The 15,150-nt window shown below is 43.8% G+C and overlaps 1 protein-coding gene across 1 annotated transcript in view; it reads right to left on the reverse strand.

The window, feature by feature from the left end:
* Positions 1 to 15,150, reverse strand: part of LOC124619811 (proteasome subunit beta type-5-like) — a 45,207-nt gene that overhangs the window by 19,416 nt on the left and 10,641 nt on the right. The window contains exons 2-3 of the mRNA XM_047146405.1: positions 13,733 to 13,883; positions 1,188 to 1,429 (exon numbers count right to left, since the gene is read on the reverse strand). Coding sequence (XP_047002361.1) covers positions 1,188 to 1,429; positions 13,733 to 13,883 — 393 coding nt within the window. The remainder of the gene's footprint in view (positions 1 to 1,187; positions 1,430 to 13,732; positions 13,884 to 15,150) is intronic.

Below are 15,150 nucleotides of genomic sequence, written 5' to 3' on the forward strand. Positions count from 1 at the left end.
TCTATGAAACCATTCAAAGTGGAGCTAGTGCAGAAGCTCAATGACGATGGCAAATACAAGCATTTTGAGTTTCATAAAATGGCCTCCCCGATTACCAGATCTCACTCCATGCGACTTATCTGTGGGGACACATTAAAGATTAAAGATCTGATGTATGTACTGCCTCTACCACGTGATGTAGCAGAGCTCTGGGAGAGAATATGGGAAGCGGCTGCCACAGTCGACGATGTCATGCTGGGATGGGTATGGCAAAAATTCGATTACCGTATTGACATCTGCCGGGTCACTCATGGTTGAGCTTCTCTTCAAAATGCAATATATAGGACATCTGTACAATGTTTAGTTCTTGTGCAATAAATAATTGAGAGTGTTCCCAGACTTTATGTATGCCCTGTATGCTCCATAAATCACTAAATATCTTTTGAGCTTTCTACTTAGTATTTCTGGCAGCTCTCAGTTGTAAGAATAATTTGAGCATGGTAAGTTTCCTGGAGAGCCATAAATCCAGAGACGTTACGAATACTCCGACAATTTACTGATAAAATTTTTGACAGTTGAAGAGTCTTTACTATGAATGTGGTCTGGTTCCACTATCTTTGAGTCACCCGGTGAGTGTTCAGAGAACCTCAACTACCATCCAACCAAATAACCCCCACCCCCATGGGTGCTCCAAAAGTACTCTGCTAGCCAAGTAGCTGCTTCCTTCTTGTAGGCACCTGTGACCTATCAAAGACAGTCCTACAGTTCCCCATCCAATAATGTAGGTCCAGAAATCTGCAGCCAAGATTATCACAGAGCCAGTGAAGTTTTTGGCTGAGATATTCTACTTAACTCCATACCAAAGAGCCCCGACAACTCTGGGAATAATGCTGCAAATAATGAGCTGTGCTTGCAACTACCACATGAGGCCCCCAGCCTCAAACACCTCTGCATTAGTTGACTGCTATGACATAACCAAGTGAAATGCTTTCAGACTCTACATAGCTTAATGCACAAAGTATTACACCATCACAAATTTTTCAAATCCAAAGTCATTCCTGCATAATTTTCCTTCTGTGTTTGGTAATATGTGATGCGTAATGTCTTACACAAAAAATATATTAAATCAAAGTATTAAAATTCTCAATAAAATAAAGCAAGCACACCATGTGTGTACTTAGCAAAAGTGACACACTTATGAAACTCACTCTCTTGTCCCATCCACAAATCATCATCCCCATTGAGAGACCCATTCCTTTGTAGTTGTACACCATATTGGCCATCAGTTTTGAAGCAGCTGCCACAGAGATGCGTTCACGGTTACGTAATTCATACATGCGGCACTGTTTTGCCAACACTCTGTCCCAATACACACAGTCAGCTGCACCTCCAGCCAAAGTACCAAGCAAATAATCATTTATCTCCACAATCTTCTTCATTGTCTGTGATCCTGTAAACATGTATTATACAGCAAACTTTCATTCTATGTATTATGGATATGGTTCTAGTTAACACTGCATGAATACTGAAAATTATTTTACAATAAAAGAAAAATCTCTAATTCTACTACACAGCAATTAGAACACGTGTCATTTGGAAGAAAAATTATTGCTGAAGGCTGACTGACTCCTCTTATGAGAATCTAGAGATATTTTGTAATACTACTTCAGAATCACAAATATAATTTATGATAACTGTGTAAAATAAATTTACAATTTTACTTCTCTAGACAAAAAGCCTCTAAGGATATCTGTGAATACATTGGCACCAAATGGAAAAACACTCGTCTTAATCACCAAAATAGTTTTATTTATCATCACATGACAATTTGGAAGAACCCCATCATGACTGATGACTACAGCCCACATTTTTTTATGTAACTGCCCAATATTTTCCTTTGCTCCTATCCACATGAAAAATTTAAAGAGCACAAACTGTGCTGCTAGCATTGACATTTTATTTTATCATAATATATTTTTACATATTTCACTTTAATCAGTAGTTGCATGTTTTAACTTTACTCTACATAAAATTGCATATTACTGCCTTTTTACCCTCCTCCATATTTCCCCCACACTGTCAGTAAAATGTTCCCTTAAAAAAATATCTGAATCTGATCTGTCATAAAAGTTGAAAATAGAAAGAAATTATCCCTAAAAATCACAACAAAACATTGTTAAGGATACAGGGGACTTATAAATGGTGGAAAACTCAAAATTTTTTATCACTTTATTAAATTCTATACTCTTTCCTGATTACACTGATATATACATTACAGGGTTTCAAATGAAAAATGACCTACATATACCAAATTTTAAAGTTACGGTCATGTATGCCACCACACCCGCTTTATTTCTGTTACAGAAACCAATATTATTTCGAAAAGAACTGAACTTTCTGTTCCCAGCAATTATACGTATGATACGTTGTGTATGTTGGTAACAGTGCAAGTTTCTAGTGTATGTATATGATTATCTTTGCTAGTATTTATTTTTGTTTCACTGAAGCAAATTTTATTGAATGTTTGTTGCCCAAGTGCTACATATATCTGTGAAAGTACAAATCCTTTAGTGTGCAATAAATACCAACTATGCCATGCATCAAGAAATTCAATAAAAGGAAATTCCATGGTAACCAGTTCACAAACAAAGCATGCCACACCATTTAAAGTAACCTATGTATCAGTTCTTGAGGGAAGAAACTCCCATTGACACGCTTCCGGGCGATTCAAATTTTTGTGTTAACAGTGATACTGTTTGTAGTGGATTTGTTGTTGTTTATGCGGGCATCTTAACTTCTTTGATAAAAAAGGGCAAAATGTAAGTATTAGTGGAACCAGGGACATTACTGTTGCACTTGATGACATGGCAACGTCGAGGACATAGTTCCTTGAATAGTGTTTAAGTACTACTACTCTGAAGAATGGAAAAGTTGTTGATGTTGAGTGCTTATTTAAGTACTGCCACACCTGCCATGGTAACACTGAAGGACATATTGAACATCAGTGTTCTAGGAATTATGATGGTTACAGTGGAGTTATGGAGTTTGATGGAGCTCTACAAATATTTCAGAGGTCGGTGCCTGTTTATAACGTTAAATATGCGAAGTACCTACGCAATGGGGACTCTAAAGCTTTCAATAAAATTAATGAGTTCAGTGTTCATGGTGATACCTTGGTAACAAAACTGAAGTGTTGTGGACGTGTGCAAAAGAGGATGGGTGCTAGACTGAGGAAGCTACGAAGAGAAATTAAAGTTGCTACCCGATGGAAAATCTCTGTATGGCCAAGGCAGATTGAAGAAACTGAAATAGAGCTCCTTCAGAGTTATTATGGACTGGTCATTAGATGAACTGCACCTCTGAATGATGTTACAGCTATGAGAAAAGTTGTCCACAGATGACCACCCTGTTCACAGACTCTACCCTAAAGGAGCATATTCTTGGTGTCGTTACCAAAAAGCAAAAGAAAGTGGTCAAATATACCTCCATAAGTATTCTCTTCCTGAGCCTGTTATAAATGAAATAAAACCAATTTTTAGAGACCTGAGTGACCCTATTTTGCTTACTAAGTGTCTTCATGGGGGCACTCAGAATGCAAATGAAAGTTTCATCCATTGCATATGGGAAAGATTACCCAAGAATGTTTTTGTAAGACTAAATACATTAAAAGTTGGTGTACCAGATGCAGTGATATGTTTCAATGATGGAGTGGTAGGAAGGTTTTAAGTCCTGAGAAATTTAGGCACAAAATGTGGCTCTAATATGGAAGATCAATTACTTGCATGTGACAACAGTTGCATGAAGCTGAAAGATTCACTCTTCAAGTTACCAAAGAAGCAAGAAGTACCAAAAGGATTGCCAAGAGGTTGGTTGGTTTAAAAGAGGGGGGAAGGGACCAAACTACAGGGTCATCGTTCCCTTGTTCCAAAGGAAACAATGTCACAAGGGTGAGAATAAGACAATGAGACTTACAGCACAAAACAGAATGAAAGGAAAAACCACAACAACGACTGAAGGGCAACAAACACTTAAATGGACAAAAGGGGACAAGAAAACCACAAAGACGCAAGAAACAAGTAGGAGGAGTTACAGCAAGAAAACAGGTTACCATCGTTGGCTGACCATGAGGATAAAAAAAGGAAAAGCCAGCCACTCTGCAACACATTAAAACCTCCACCTTGAAAGCACTAGGGTGGAGGAAACACAAGGACAAAGAACATGTGCTAAAACTTAGAGCAAATGATAAAACTCACCTTGATGAATGAAAAATAAAACTAAAGCTGCTATTTACACATTGTCACCCAACAAGGTAGGGTGCTGGGAAAGTTAGAAGTCCACCACAGAGCAGCTAAAAGTGGGCAGTCCAGCAAGAGATGGACGACCGTTATTCATGAGCCATGGCGACACCGAGGTGGCTCCTTGCGACGGAGAAGGTAACCATGTGTCAGCCATGTATCGCCAATGCGGAGCCAAGAGAGAACCACAGAATCCCTGCGAGAGGCATGCACGGATGTCTTCCACACATTCATAGTTTCCTTAATGGCATGCAACTCTTGTGTGTACTGAGGTTGTGTCATTCGGTCTCCCAAAGCTGCAAAACCTTGCGGCACAATACTGAAAGCAGGTCAGTTTTGGAGAAGCCGATCTCCATAAGCGGTTTAGCCTGTTTGACCAGCTTGTCAGCAAGTTCGTTGCCTGGGATTCCAACGTGACCTGGGTCCAGACAAACACCACTGAACGACCGGACCTTTCCAGGGCATAGACGAACTCCTGGATGGTCGCTACTAAAGCATGACGAGGGTAGCACTGGTTGACAGCTTGTAGGCTGCTCAAGGAGTCAGTACACAAGAGAAATGACTCGCCTGGGCATGAGCAGATGTGCTCAAGAGCACGAGATATGGCCACCAGCTCTGCAGTGAAAACACTGCAGCCCTCTGGTAAGGAGTGCTGTTCTGTATGTCCTCCATGAACATAGGCAAAGCCAACATGACCATCAGCAATCAAGCCATCAGTGTAAGCCACTTCATGGCCCCAGTACATGTCAAGAATCGAGAGGAAGAGACAGCAGATAGTTGCAGGGTTAACTGAGTCTTTAGGGCCATGTGAAAGGTCCAGGCAAAGCCGCGGCCTAGGTGTACACCAGAGAGGTGTTCGTGAATGAAATACAAGTACAGGTGGTAAAGGCAAGGGCTCTAGTTCGGAGAGAAAGGATCACACATGAGCTGCAATTGTAAGCCCTGACCTGGGCCGCCGCAAAGGAGATGAACTGACGTGGATGGGAAAAGGAGACAGTAATTCAGATGTGCAGGATAACTACAAATGTGTGCAATGTAACTGGAGAGCAATTGCGTACCCCTAACCTGCAATGGAGGGACTCTGACCTCCACCAGGACACTGGTCACCAGACTCTTCATAAAGCTACTATCGATAGGCGAACACCACATTGGTGCGCTGGGTCGAGTAAACACAATGTTGAGGGTGCCACAGAACCATAAACCACGCTCCCATAGTCAAGGTGGGATTGAATAAGGGCTCTGTAAAGCTGCAGCAGCATAGGATCTGCACCCCCAGTTGCTGTTGCTCAAGCAGCAGAGGGCATTGAGGTGCTCCCAGCACTTCCACATAAGCTGACAGAGGTGAGGAAGCCAAGTCAATCAGGCATCAAAACCAGTCCTAAGAATCGATATGTCTCCACTACGGTGAGTGGATCATCGTTAAGATAAAGTTCTGGTGCTGGATGAACGGTACGACGCCGACAGAAGTGCGTAACACACGACTTTGCGGACGAAAACTGGAAACCGTGGGCTAGAGCCCATGACTGCGCCTTGTGGACAGCACCCTGTAGGCGTCACTCTACAACCACAGTACTGGTGGGGCAGTATGAAATGCAGAAGTCGTCTGCATACAGAGAAGGTGAGATGGACGGCCCTACAGCTGCTGCTAGACGATTAATGGCCACTAAAAATAGAGATACACTCAATACTGAGCCCTGCGGGACCCCATTCTCCTGGATTTGGGGGGGGGGGGGGGGGGGGGGGGGGGGGGGACACGACGACACTATGGGAGGCACCAACTTGGACACGGAAAGCACGAAGCGACAGATAATTGTAGATAAAAATCGGGAGCGTGCCTTGGAGTCCCCACTCATATAATGTGGCAGGGATATTATGTCGCCAGGTCATGTCATCCGCTTTTCGTAAATCATGAAAGACGGCAACCAGGTGTTGGCGTCCGGAAAAGGCTGTTCAGATGGCAGACTCTAGGGACACACGCTTATCAGTGGTAGACCAACCCTGGCGGAAGCCGTCCTGTCATGGAGCCAGCAGGCCACGTGACTCCAGGACCCAACCCCACTGCCGACACACCATACGTTCCAGCAGCTTACAAAGAATATTGGTGAGGCTGATGGGTTGATAGCTATCCACATTAAGTTGGTTTTTACCAGGTTTAAGTACCAGAATGATTGTGCTCTCCTGCCATTGCGATGGAAAGACACCATCGCACCAGATCCGGTTGACGATGCTGAGATGTCACTTGTAGTCAGATGAGAGATGTTTAATCATCTGACTGTGGACCCGATCTGGCAGAGGAGCTGTGTCGAACAATGTGCAAGGGCACTGAGGAGCTCCCAGTCTGTAAATGGGGTGTTATAGGGTTCACTGTGGCCTGTAGCGAATGAGAAGACATTCCATCCAGCATTAGAGGGTGCGAAAGGCTGGGGGGTAGTTCTCTGACAGACACACTCGAGCACAGTGTTCAGCAGTCGCGTTTGTGTCTGTAGATAACAGGCCATTTGATGTTACTGCCAGGGACACCTGTTGGGGTCTGGTACCCAAAAAGACGTCTGATCTTCGTCTAGACTTGGGAAGGTGACGTATGGCATCCAATGGTCGACACTCATCTCTCCCAACACTCCTGCTTCCGTCTTTTGATATGCTGACGAACATGCGCACGGAATCACTTAAAGGCAATGAGGTGCTCCAGGAAAGGGTGCTGCTTATGCTGATGTAGACCTCACTGGCGCTCCTTACTTGCCTCAGACTTCTGGCAACCACCGAGGGATCAACTTTCACTGGGGCCACCCTAAAGAGCGAGGGATCGTGTTTTCCTCTGCAGTAATAGTTTTAGTCACCTGCTCAACCATCACATTGATGTTACCATATGGGGGAGACTAAACGTTGACCGCAGAGGTGAAAGTTTCCCAGTCTTCCTTTATAAAACCCATCTGGACAGGCGTCCATGGGCCTAATCCTGGGGCAGACAGCAAGATGGGGAAGTGGTCACTACCACACAGGTCGTCATGTGCTTTCCAGTGGATAGACGGGAGAAGTCCTGGGCTGCAAATGGATAAATGAATGGCCGAGTAACTACCATGAGCCACTCTGAAATGTGTGGTGGCCCCAGTATTTAAGAGGCAGAGGTTGAACTGAGACAGTAGTTTCGACACCTCTACCTTGGCCAGTAAGCACAGTGCCACCCCACAAGGGGTTACGGGTGTTAAAATCTCCCAATAGTAGGAAAGGTCTAGGAAGTTGATCAATCAGTGCAGCTAATACATTCGGGGATACTGTACCATCTGGAGGAAGATATACATCGCAGAGAGTTATTTCCTGCATCGTCCTTATTCTGACAGCCACAGCTTCAAGAGGGGTTAGAAGGAGCACAGACTGGGTTTAGGACATAAACGCAATCTCCACCCGACACATTGTTATAGTCACTACGGTTCCTGTAACATCCCTTATAGTTGTGGAGCGCAGGGGTCCGCATTTCTGGGAACCAGGTTTCCTGGAGGGCAATGCAGAAAGCAGGTGTAAAGCTTAAGAGTTGCCGTAGCTCGGCCAGGCGGTGGAAAAAACCGCCACAATTCCACTGGAGGATTATGTCATTCTGAGAGTGGGAAGGCATGGAACATTCGATGAGGCAGTTTACACCTCAGAGTCACCTGCTGACACTGACTTACTGCCTGAGCAGTCTATATCCATTGTGTCTGAGGGCCCAGCAAGATCTAGGTCCTCAGCAGACGCCAGAATCTCCACCCTATTCCTAGATGCAGAGCATGTAGATAGCAGTGGTGTGAGTGCCACCACAATTTCCTTGGTCTTAGGGGGTCTTCTTTTTGGACTTTTCTCACTGCCCCTGGGTTTCTGTGGCTGGGAGGGGGTCACTGATTCAGTCTCCGGGATTGAAGATGGTCATGAAGCTTACGACCAGCTGCTTTTGGGCACTTCAGCCACGGGGGGGGGGGGGGGGGGGGGGGGGGATCTTTCCCATTAGCAGAAAGCTAGGAAGGGAGTGACCCAAGGGACCCCTTCCTGGCAAGAGGAACCGAAGAAGACTTATGATTCTCCAGCTGAGGAGAGAAGTGGGGACTGGTGTTCCCAATGGTTGGGGGGGTGGGGGGGGGGGGGGGTGGCCACCAACAAGGGGGTAGGTGTAGCCTTCTGGCTCTGAGAGCCGACTGGAATTCGCGGAACTGATGGGGCTACAACTGTTCTCATAGTGGCAGCGTATGAGGTGGTCAAAGCCACAGGATGTAGGTGCTTATATTTTCTCTTAGCCTCAGTGTAGGTCAGTCGGCCCCTCCTTGATTTTCCTCTCTTTCTGTAAAATGCTGCTGTTTGGCGAGCAAGATGAATGATGCTCTCCGCAGTTGACACAGATGGGAGGCGGGGCACATGGATTATTGGGATGTGATGGACGTCCAGAATCTCGACATGTGACGCTGGAAGTAAAGTGGGAAGACACATGGCCAAAACTTCCTGCAATTAAAGCACTGCATCAGGGGAGGGATATACGGCTTGACATCACAGCAGTAGACCATCACCTTAACATTCTCAGGTCAAGTGTCACCCTCAAAGGCCAAGATGAAGGCACCGGTGGCAACCTGATTATCCCTTGGACCCTGATGGACGCACCGCATGAAATGAACACCTCGCCACTCTAAATTGGTATGCAGCTCATTGTCAAATTGCGAAAGAAGGTCCCTGTGGTAGATAATACTCTAGACCATATTTAAGCTCTTATGTGGCACGATGGTAATAGAAACATTCCCCACATTGTTACAAGTGAGTAAAGTCCCTGACTGAGCAGAGGATGCTGGTTTTGTGAAGACTGACCCAGATCGCATTTTCCCCAAACTTATCATCTAAATACTCTACAATAAACTGTGGCTTCATCAAAACAAAGAAGTAGTCAGTTCTCATACATACGAGGTACTGGGATAAATAATGTTTGCTGCCAACCTTAGCCTGGCGTTCCTCCCATGGTGTGGCCAGGGAGGGGAATGATTTAGACTCATACTTTCTTGCACTGTACTGAGACTTGGAACACTCAGCGACTGCTGCTGATTGATCACCAGCATGTGATGATGTGGTACGCTTCATCACACGTCATCTGCCCTGATGCCACCCACTCAGACCAGGGGCCCTCCCGACGGGCACCACCCAGCCGCACGAAATGCCACCTGGCAGGATGGCCATCGCTAGAAGCCCCAATGCCCCAGGATGACAGGCATCTACCCCTTGGCATACGTGGGGAGTTAATGGCGCACACATCAGCAGAGCAATCCCTGTGTTGTCAGGGGGTTACAACTAACAGGGTACATGGAGGCCCCACCACAATGGACTGGCTACCGTGCAGGATATGAGGTGCAAAGAAGTCCATGGTCATCGTTGGCGCAAAAAGCGGCACTGCACAGTGCATGGTATCCTCGCCCAAGAGATGGAGAATGAGCTGGATTGCAGAGAGACAATGAGAAAGTGGGCTAAAGATCTCAAGGCACAATGATCACTATGCACCATGTAAGGGGCCCTTACCCAATTGGCTCACTCTTCGGGAAAATTTTGAAAAATGGAGGTCCAACCCTACAGGAGACCATCACATAAAGGCCTAAACATGAGAGACTCCTTTTAGTCGCCTCTTATGACAGGCAGGAATACCTCCGGCCTATTCTCTTCCCTGGACCTGCAGGGGTGACTGCCAAGAGGAAGCTTGAAGATGATGAATGCTGCAGGATGAAGACTATGCTTCAGGATTGTTCTAAGGCACTGTTTAATTGGACTCATATCTTCAATCGCAATTTCCCGCAAGTTGTATTTTTCAGAATTCAGGTACAAGTATTTCCTAAAGTTTATAAAGCATTGCTCTAATTATTTCATAGCTTGCTTTGATCTTTGACAGCAGCACCACTCTATCAAAGGTGAGGAAGAGAGTGCGAGTGAGCACTGAGCAGGAATTTACCCGTTTCATTTCACAATGGACAGCAATGACACCCTGATCGGAGAGGTAAGATTGGATTTCGGCCTCTGTTAGACCGCCGAGCAGCCTGGTGTAAATTACACCACAGGAAGAATTCGAAGTTCTATGGGCCTCAACACGAACAGGGTAGACGTGGAGAAGCAGGGCAGCAAGCAGTTATGCTTGAGGATCGGAAGTGGTCTCCAAAAGCAAAGTGCCATTCCGTAAACGAGAGCAGGATTTCACAGGGCCAGCAACGGCATGAACACGTTTCCGAATAATAAATGGATTTACCGTGGCGAAGAACTGACCGTTTTCAGTGCGGGGGACCACAAGGAACTGTGGTGTAGCGGGAAGGGTCTTCGAATCATTAGCCTCATTACGGTTATGTTTCATAGACGTTGATTGGGAAGACGACTGACTCATTGCGTGAAAATCCCCCACGATTGCCAGCGTCTCCTTCCAACTGGGGGCTCCCTTCACAAGGGGGCGCATCCACCTTAGGTGGTTGTTCACACCTCAGGTCACACCTCCCAAACATCTGACAGAGGGACCAATTGGTAATTTGGGAAGGTTGCAGCTCAGGCAATCACTCCTCTCTGGGCCTGGCATGTACCAGGGGGGGAGGGGGGGATACGTTCGAACCCTACCTGTTGACCCAGGTCTGGGAATTATGCGTTACCCAGTCACCTGTTATGCGTCAGATGCGTGGGCCGGCCTTCGAGAGTGCACAGGGAGGAAGAAGAAAAAGAGAACCTCAAAGGCCAAAGCAGATGAACGAGAGGAGAAGGGAAACTAAAAAGGAACAGGGAGTGAAAAATAAAGGTGAAACTGTTCTTATGTCAGAGACATACAATGCAGAACATTCCCAATAACAGCCTAGACATGTTTCCCAAAGGAGGAGAAAAAGAATAGCAAGAGGATAGACAGGCAGCATGGAAGGGAAAAACCGCTGTAACAGTTGGGCCCCTGCGGTTCCTTTAATTTGACCTTGTGGTGAGCATAAATATTCTAACAGTACTTAGGAATGGACTGCACAAGCTTTCTGTTCAGTCTTCTTTATGAGCCGTGCTAAACAATTGCAGCACTCTGCCAATAAATAGTGATCAACCACTCACCTTCCATACACAACTGGCCTTATGTACTTGTTCCATTTCACATGGTTCCAAAATGTTACACCTAGACATTTAATTGATGTGACTAGGTCAAACCGCATACTGTTAATACTATATTCAAATGTTATAGCTATGGCGACCCTTCCCATCTGCATTAGCTTACATTTGTCCAAGTTTAAAGTGTATTGCCATTCATCACACAAAACGGAAATCCTGTTAAACTGGTCATTAACACCAAGCCCGAGCACAGATCACGTTACAAAACTTCTGCAAAACGTCAGTGCGCAGTAGATTAGGCCACACTTGCACAGGCCACAGGAGCCAGTTAATGATCAAAAACTGCACAGCTTTTGTAGAACTATGTAGGCATCTGCCTACCCAACTGTTGGTTGATGCTGCCCTCTGTGATCTGGTTATAGCATTAACTGGAAAGAAGCAGGAAGTGACACAGAGCTGCTACAGTGACAAACTGTGCCATTCTGTGTACGTCGCTGTGAGAACTGCACAGGTTTCATTCGTTTTTGCCATTTTACTAAATAATCTCTCAAATATTTCTTGTTTTTGAGCGAGCACAAAAGTTTGGAATCTCTAGAGGAAGAATTTAATTATTTCGGTTCGGAGGTAATATCTGAGTGTAAAGCATACAGAGAACGTTCATATTCACGTACACTGCTTTCTAGCAAAATTTTCTTTGCTGTTATTGCAACAATTGATAGTGCTGGTGGGGTTTCATTTATCATACAACTTATTCGTCTTTGTCTAACCTGCCTTGCAAAGGGTTTGATGATGAGGCTCCAGCAGGTTAGATCTTGTTCAGTCAACCAAATATGTCCTTTGCAAAACAGTTGTCTGCATATCCAAGGAGGAGGTAACGAAGTTCTCAAGAGAAACTAATTCCTGCCAAATTAGGCTGGAAATTTGCTAATAATCAGCCTACTGTGCCACTGTTAAAAAAATAAAAAAAGGAGAGTACGAGCAGCAGATGATGAGAATCTACCTTCCTGTGTGTATTTTCAATCTTTTCCCTCAATCTATGGTGAAACTTGGAAATTCGAAAACCAACAAGAAAATTTCAGTACTGACACATGACAGTGTTTCTAGTACACTTCTAGGGGGGGGGGGGGGGGGGGCAATCCAGTGACAGAAGTACGAAGGAAATGAGCTGGTCATGTCATGAATGTACTATCACTCTAAACACCTGAATCCCTGAAAATCTTTCACAATGAAACTAATCACCCGCAAAAACTGAAAAATATTTTTTTGGTAACAATTTTTTTTAATTACTATTGTTTAACAAAAGATAATTAAGAAAAAGTATGTAAAATAAACCTTGAAAATTGCTCTTTTGCAACATGCATTTTTCTTTATGATACATCAAGTAAGCACTTACCAATGACATTTTAAAAAATTTCATGAATGATTGGTTTTTCAGTCCCACAATGTATGTAAGCAGTTGGACCTCTAAGTATTAATTCCCGTACAGTCAATGACACGATAACACACTATTGTTGACGTCATCAACTACTAGTCTAAGACTGCTGCGCACTATATGACAGATTGCATTTATACACTGCAATCAATAGTGGTCTATGCACATTTCCCTGGGCTCTACTGGTGCCACCACTGTATTGGATGAACACTAGCTGTCAAGACAACATACTGGATTATATCACTTATTCAAGGATATACTCTGAAAGCTCAGATTTTTAACAGTCTACAGTTTCATAATATGCCTAATGTTTCCCAGAAATTAGAATCTGCCTGTTGGTCTGCCAGATATCATGTAAAAAGGATGAGCTGTGTTTCATGTAAGTAGTTCTTGCTAAATCCGTGCTCAAATTTAAACTATTTGACAACTGAAAAGTGAATCTGTGGCTATTACAGCAATCTCAATGAATACTCTCTACTAGTTACAGAATAAACCGTTCATAATAGTTACTTGTTTGAGTTGACTGCAACTATTTCATGCAGGTTTAGGTAAAAAATATTCAGCAGCTTCTTGCTTTCTACCATTTTACAGTTTCCAACAATTTCTCAGAATGTAAACTGAAACTTAACACTAGACTTGTGCTGTATGCTTCCAAAGCAGATTTCCTTGTGAAGGATTCTATCTATTGAGTCTTCTTGTGGACCCTAGACTCTTTTGGAACTAATTTAATTTACATTGGCATAACATTTCAAAACATAAATATTGTAACACTAGCATGGGCTCAAAACTTTCATAGTTAGATGTACTAGTGAGTAATTATTATGCAAAAGTACCCCACAAACTCAAAATCAGAACTAGAAACAGGCCAAAACACAATAATTAAAATTTATTTCAAAGTGGATTATCACTATTTAAGAAGCCACATTACAGCTCTTCACAGTACATTCTCATATCCATCTTAATCGTGACTTACCAATGTACTGGCCACCAGTTGCACGAGAATCAACAGCAAGTACCACACCCCCTTTGTACATGAAACCCAATGTTGTAGTTCCATGGTCAAAATGAATTTTCATGCTCTTCCCATGTTCATCTTTGGTAAATGCTTCTATGTCTTCCACTGGCTGCAAACAAGACACTGACTTAAAGTTGAATCAATTGTGCAATTACCGGAAATGGGCAGATTCTCTCTCATGGCATGATAGCCTTTTGCATATCACCGTTTTCCTATAAATAGATACCTCTACATACATACCTCACAAGTCACAAGCATGGTGGAGGGTACCTTGTTCTATTACTCACCATTCCCTTGCCTGTTCCACTCACCAATGGAGTGATAGAAAAACATCTATCTGCCTCCATACAAAGCCGACTGCCATTTGCCTCCAAATTAGCAAAAATTTATCTAACTATTCTTCACAGTCCTTATATGAAATGTACGTTGGCAGCAGTAGAACCGTTGTTCAGTAAGCTGCAAATGATGATTACCTAAATTTTCTCACTAGTGTTTTGCAAAAAGGACATCATCTTCCCTCCTGAAATTTTTATCCAAGTTTGTAAGGCATTTCCACAATATTTGCATGTTGACTGAACCAACCAATGACAAATCTAGCAACACTGGGCTAAATTGCTTTGTTGTCTTTCTTTAATCTACCCTGGTGGGGATTCCAAAAACTCAGATAGTGCTCTGGAAAGGGTCACACTGCGGTTCTGTGTGGGGTCCCTTTATAGATGAGCTATACTTGCATAAAATTCACCCAATAAATAAGATACTACAATCTGCCTTCCCTACAGCTGACCTTACAAGCCTGTTTCATTTCATATAACTTCGCAGCAATACACAGATTTGTAATTGACTTTACAGTGTCAAGCAGCGCCTACTAGTACAGTTGTTTGACCTACTCATCTACATCAACTCTTATTTCTCTATATTTAGCATGGGCCACCATTCATCACATGAAACAGAAATTCTGTCCAGGTTATCCTGTATCCTCCAATCACTTCTGCAACAGCACTTTCTCATCTACTACAAGGTTATCAATAAACAGTTGCAGACTGCTGCTCGCCCTACCCATCACATCATTTATGTATACAGAAAACAAGAACGGTCCTATGAACACTTCCGTGGTGGGGTACTCCTGACATTATACTTGTCTCTGAAGAGCACTTGCGATTTAGGACACCATACTGGATAATATTCCTTAAGAATTCTTCGAGATACTCGCATATCTGGGAACCTAATCTGTAAGCTCAGACTTTCATTAATAGTCCCTATTGGGGGACTGTCAAATGCTTGCCAGAAATCTACAAACATGTAATCTATTCCTCCATGGTTTGCAAGATATCACATGAGAAGGGCAACCCGAGTTTCATGAGAGAGACACTTCCTAA

The sequence above is a fragment of the Schistocerca americana genome, chromosome 6 (assembly GCF_021461395.2).
Source record: "Schistocerca americana isolate TAMUIC-IGC-003095 chromosome 6, iqSchAmer2.1, whole genome shotgun sequence".
Taxonomy (NCBI): Eukaryota; Metazoa; Arthropoda; class Insecta; order Orthoptera; family Acrididae; genus Schistocerca; species Schistocerca americana.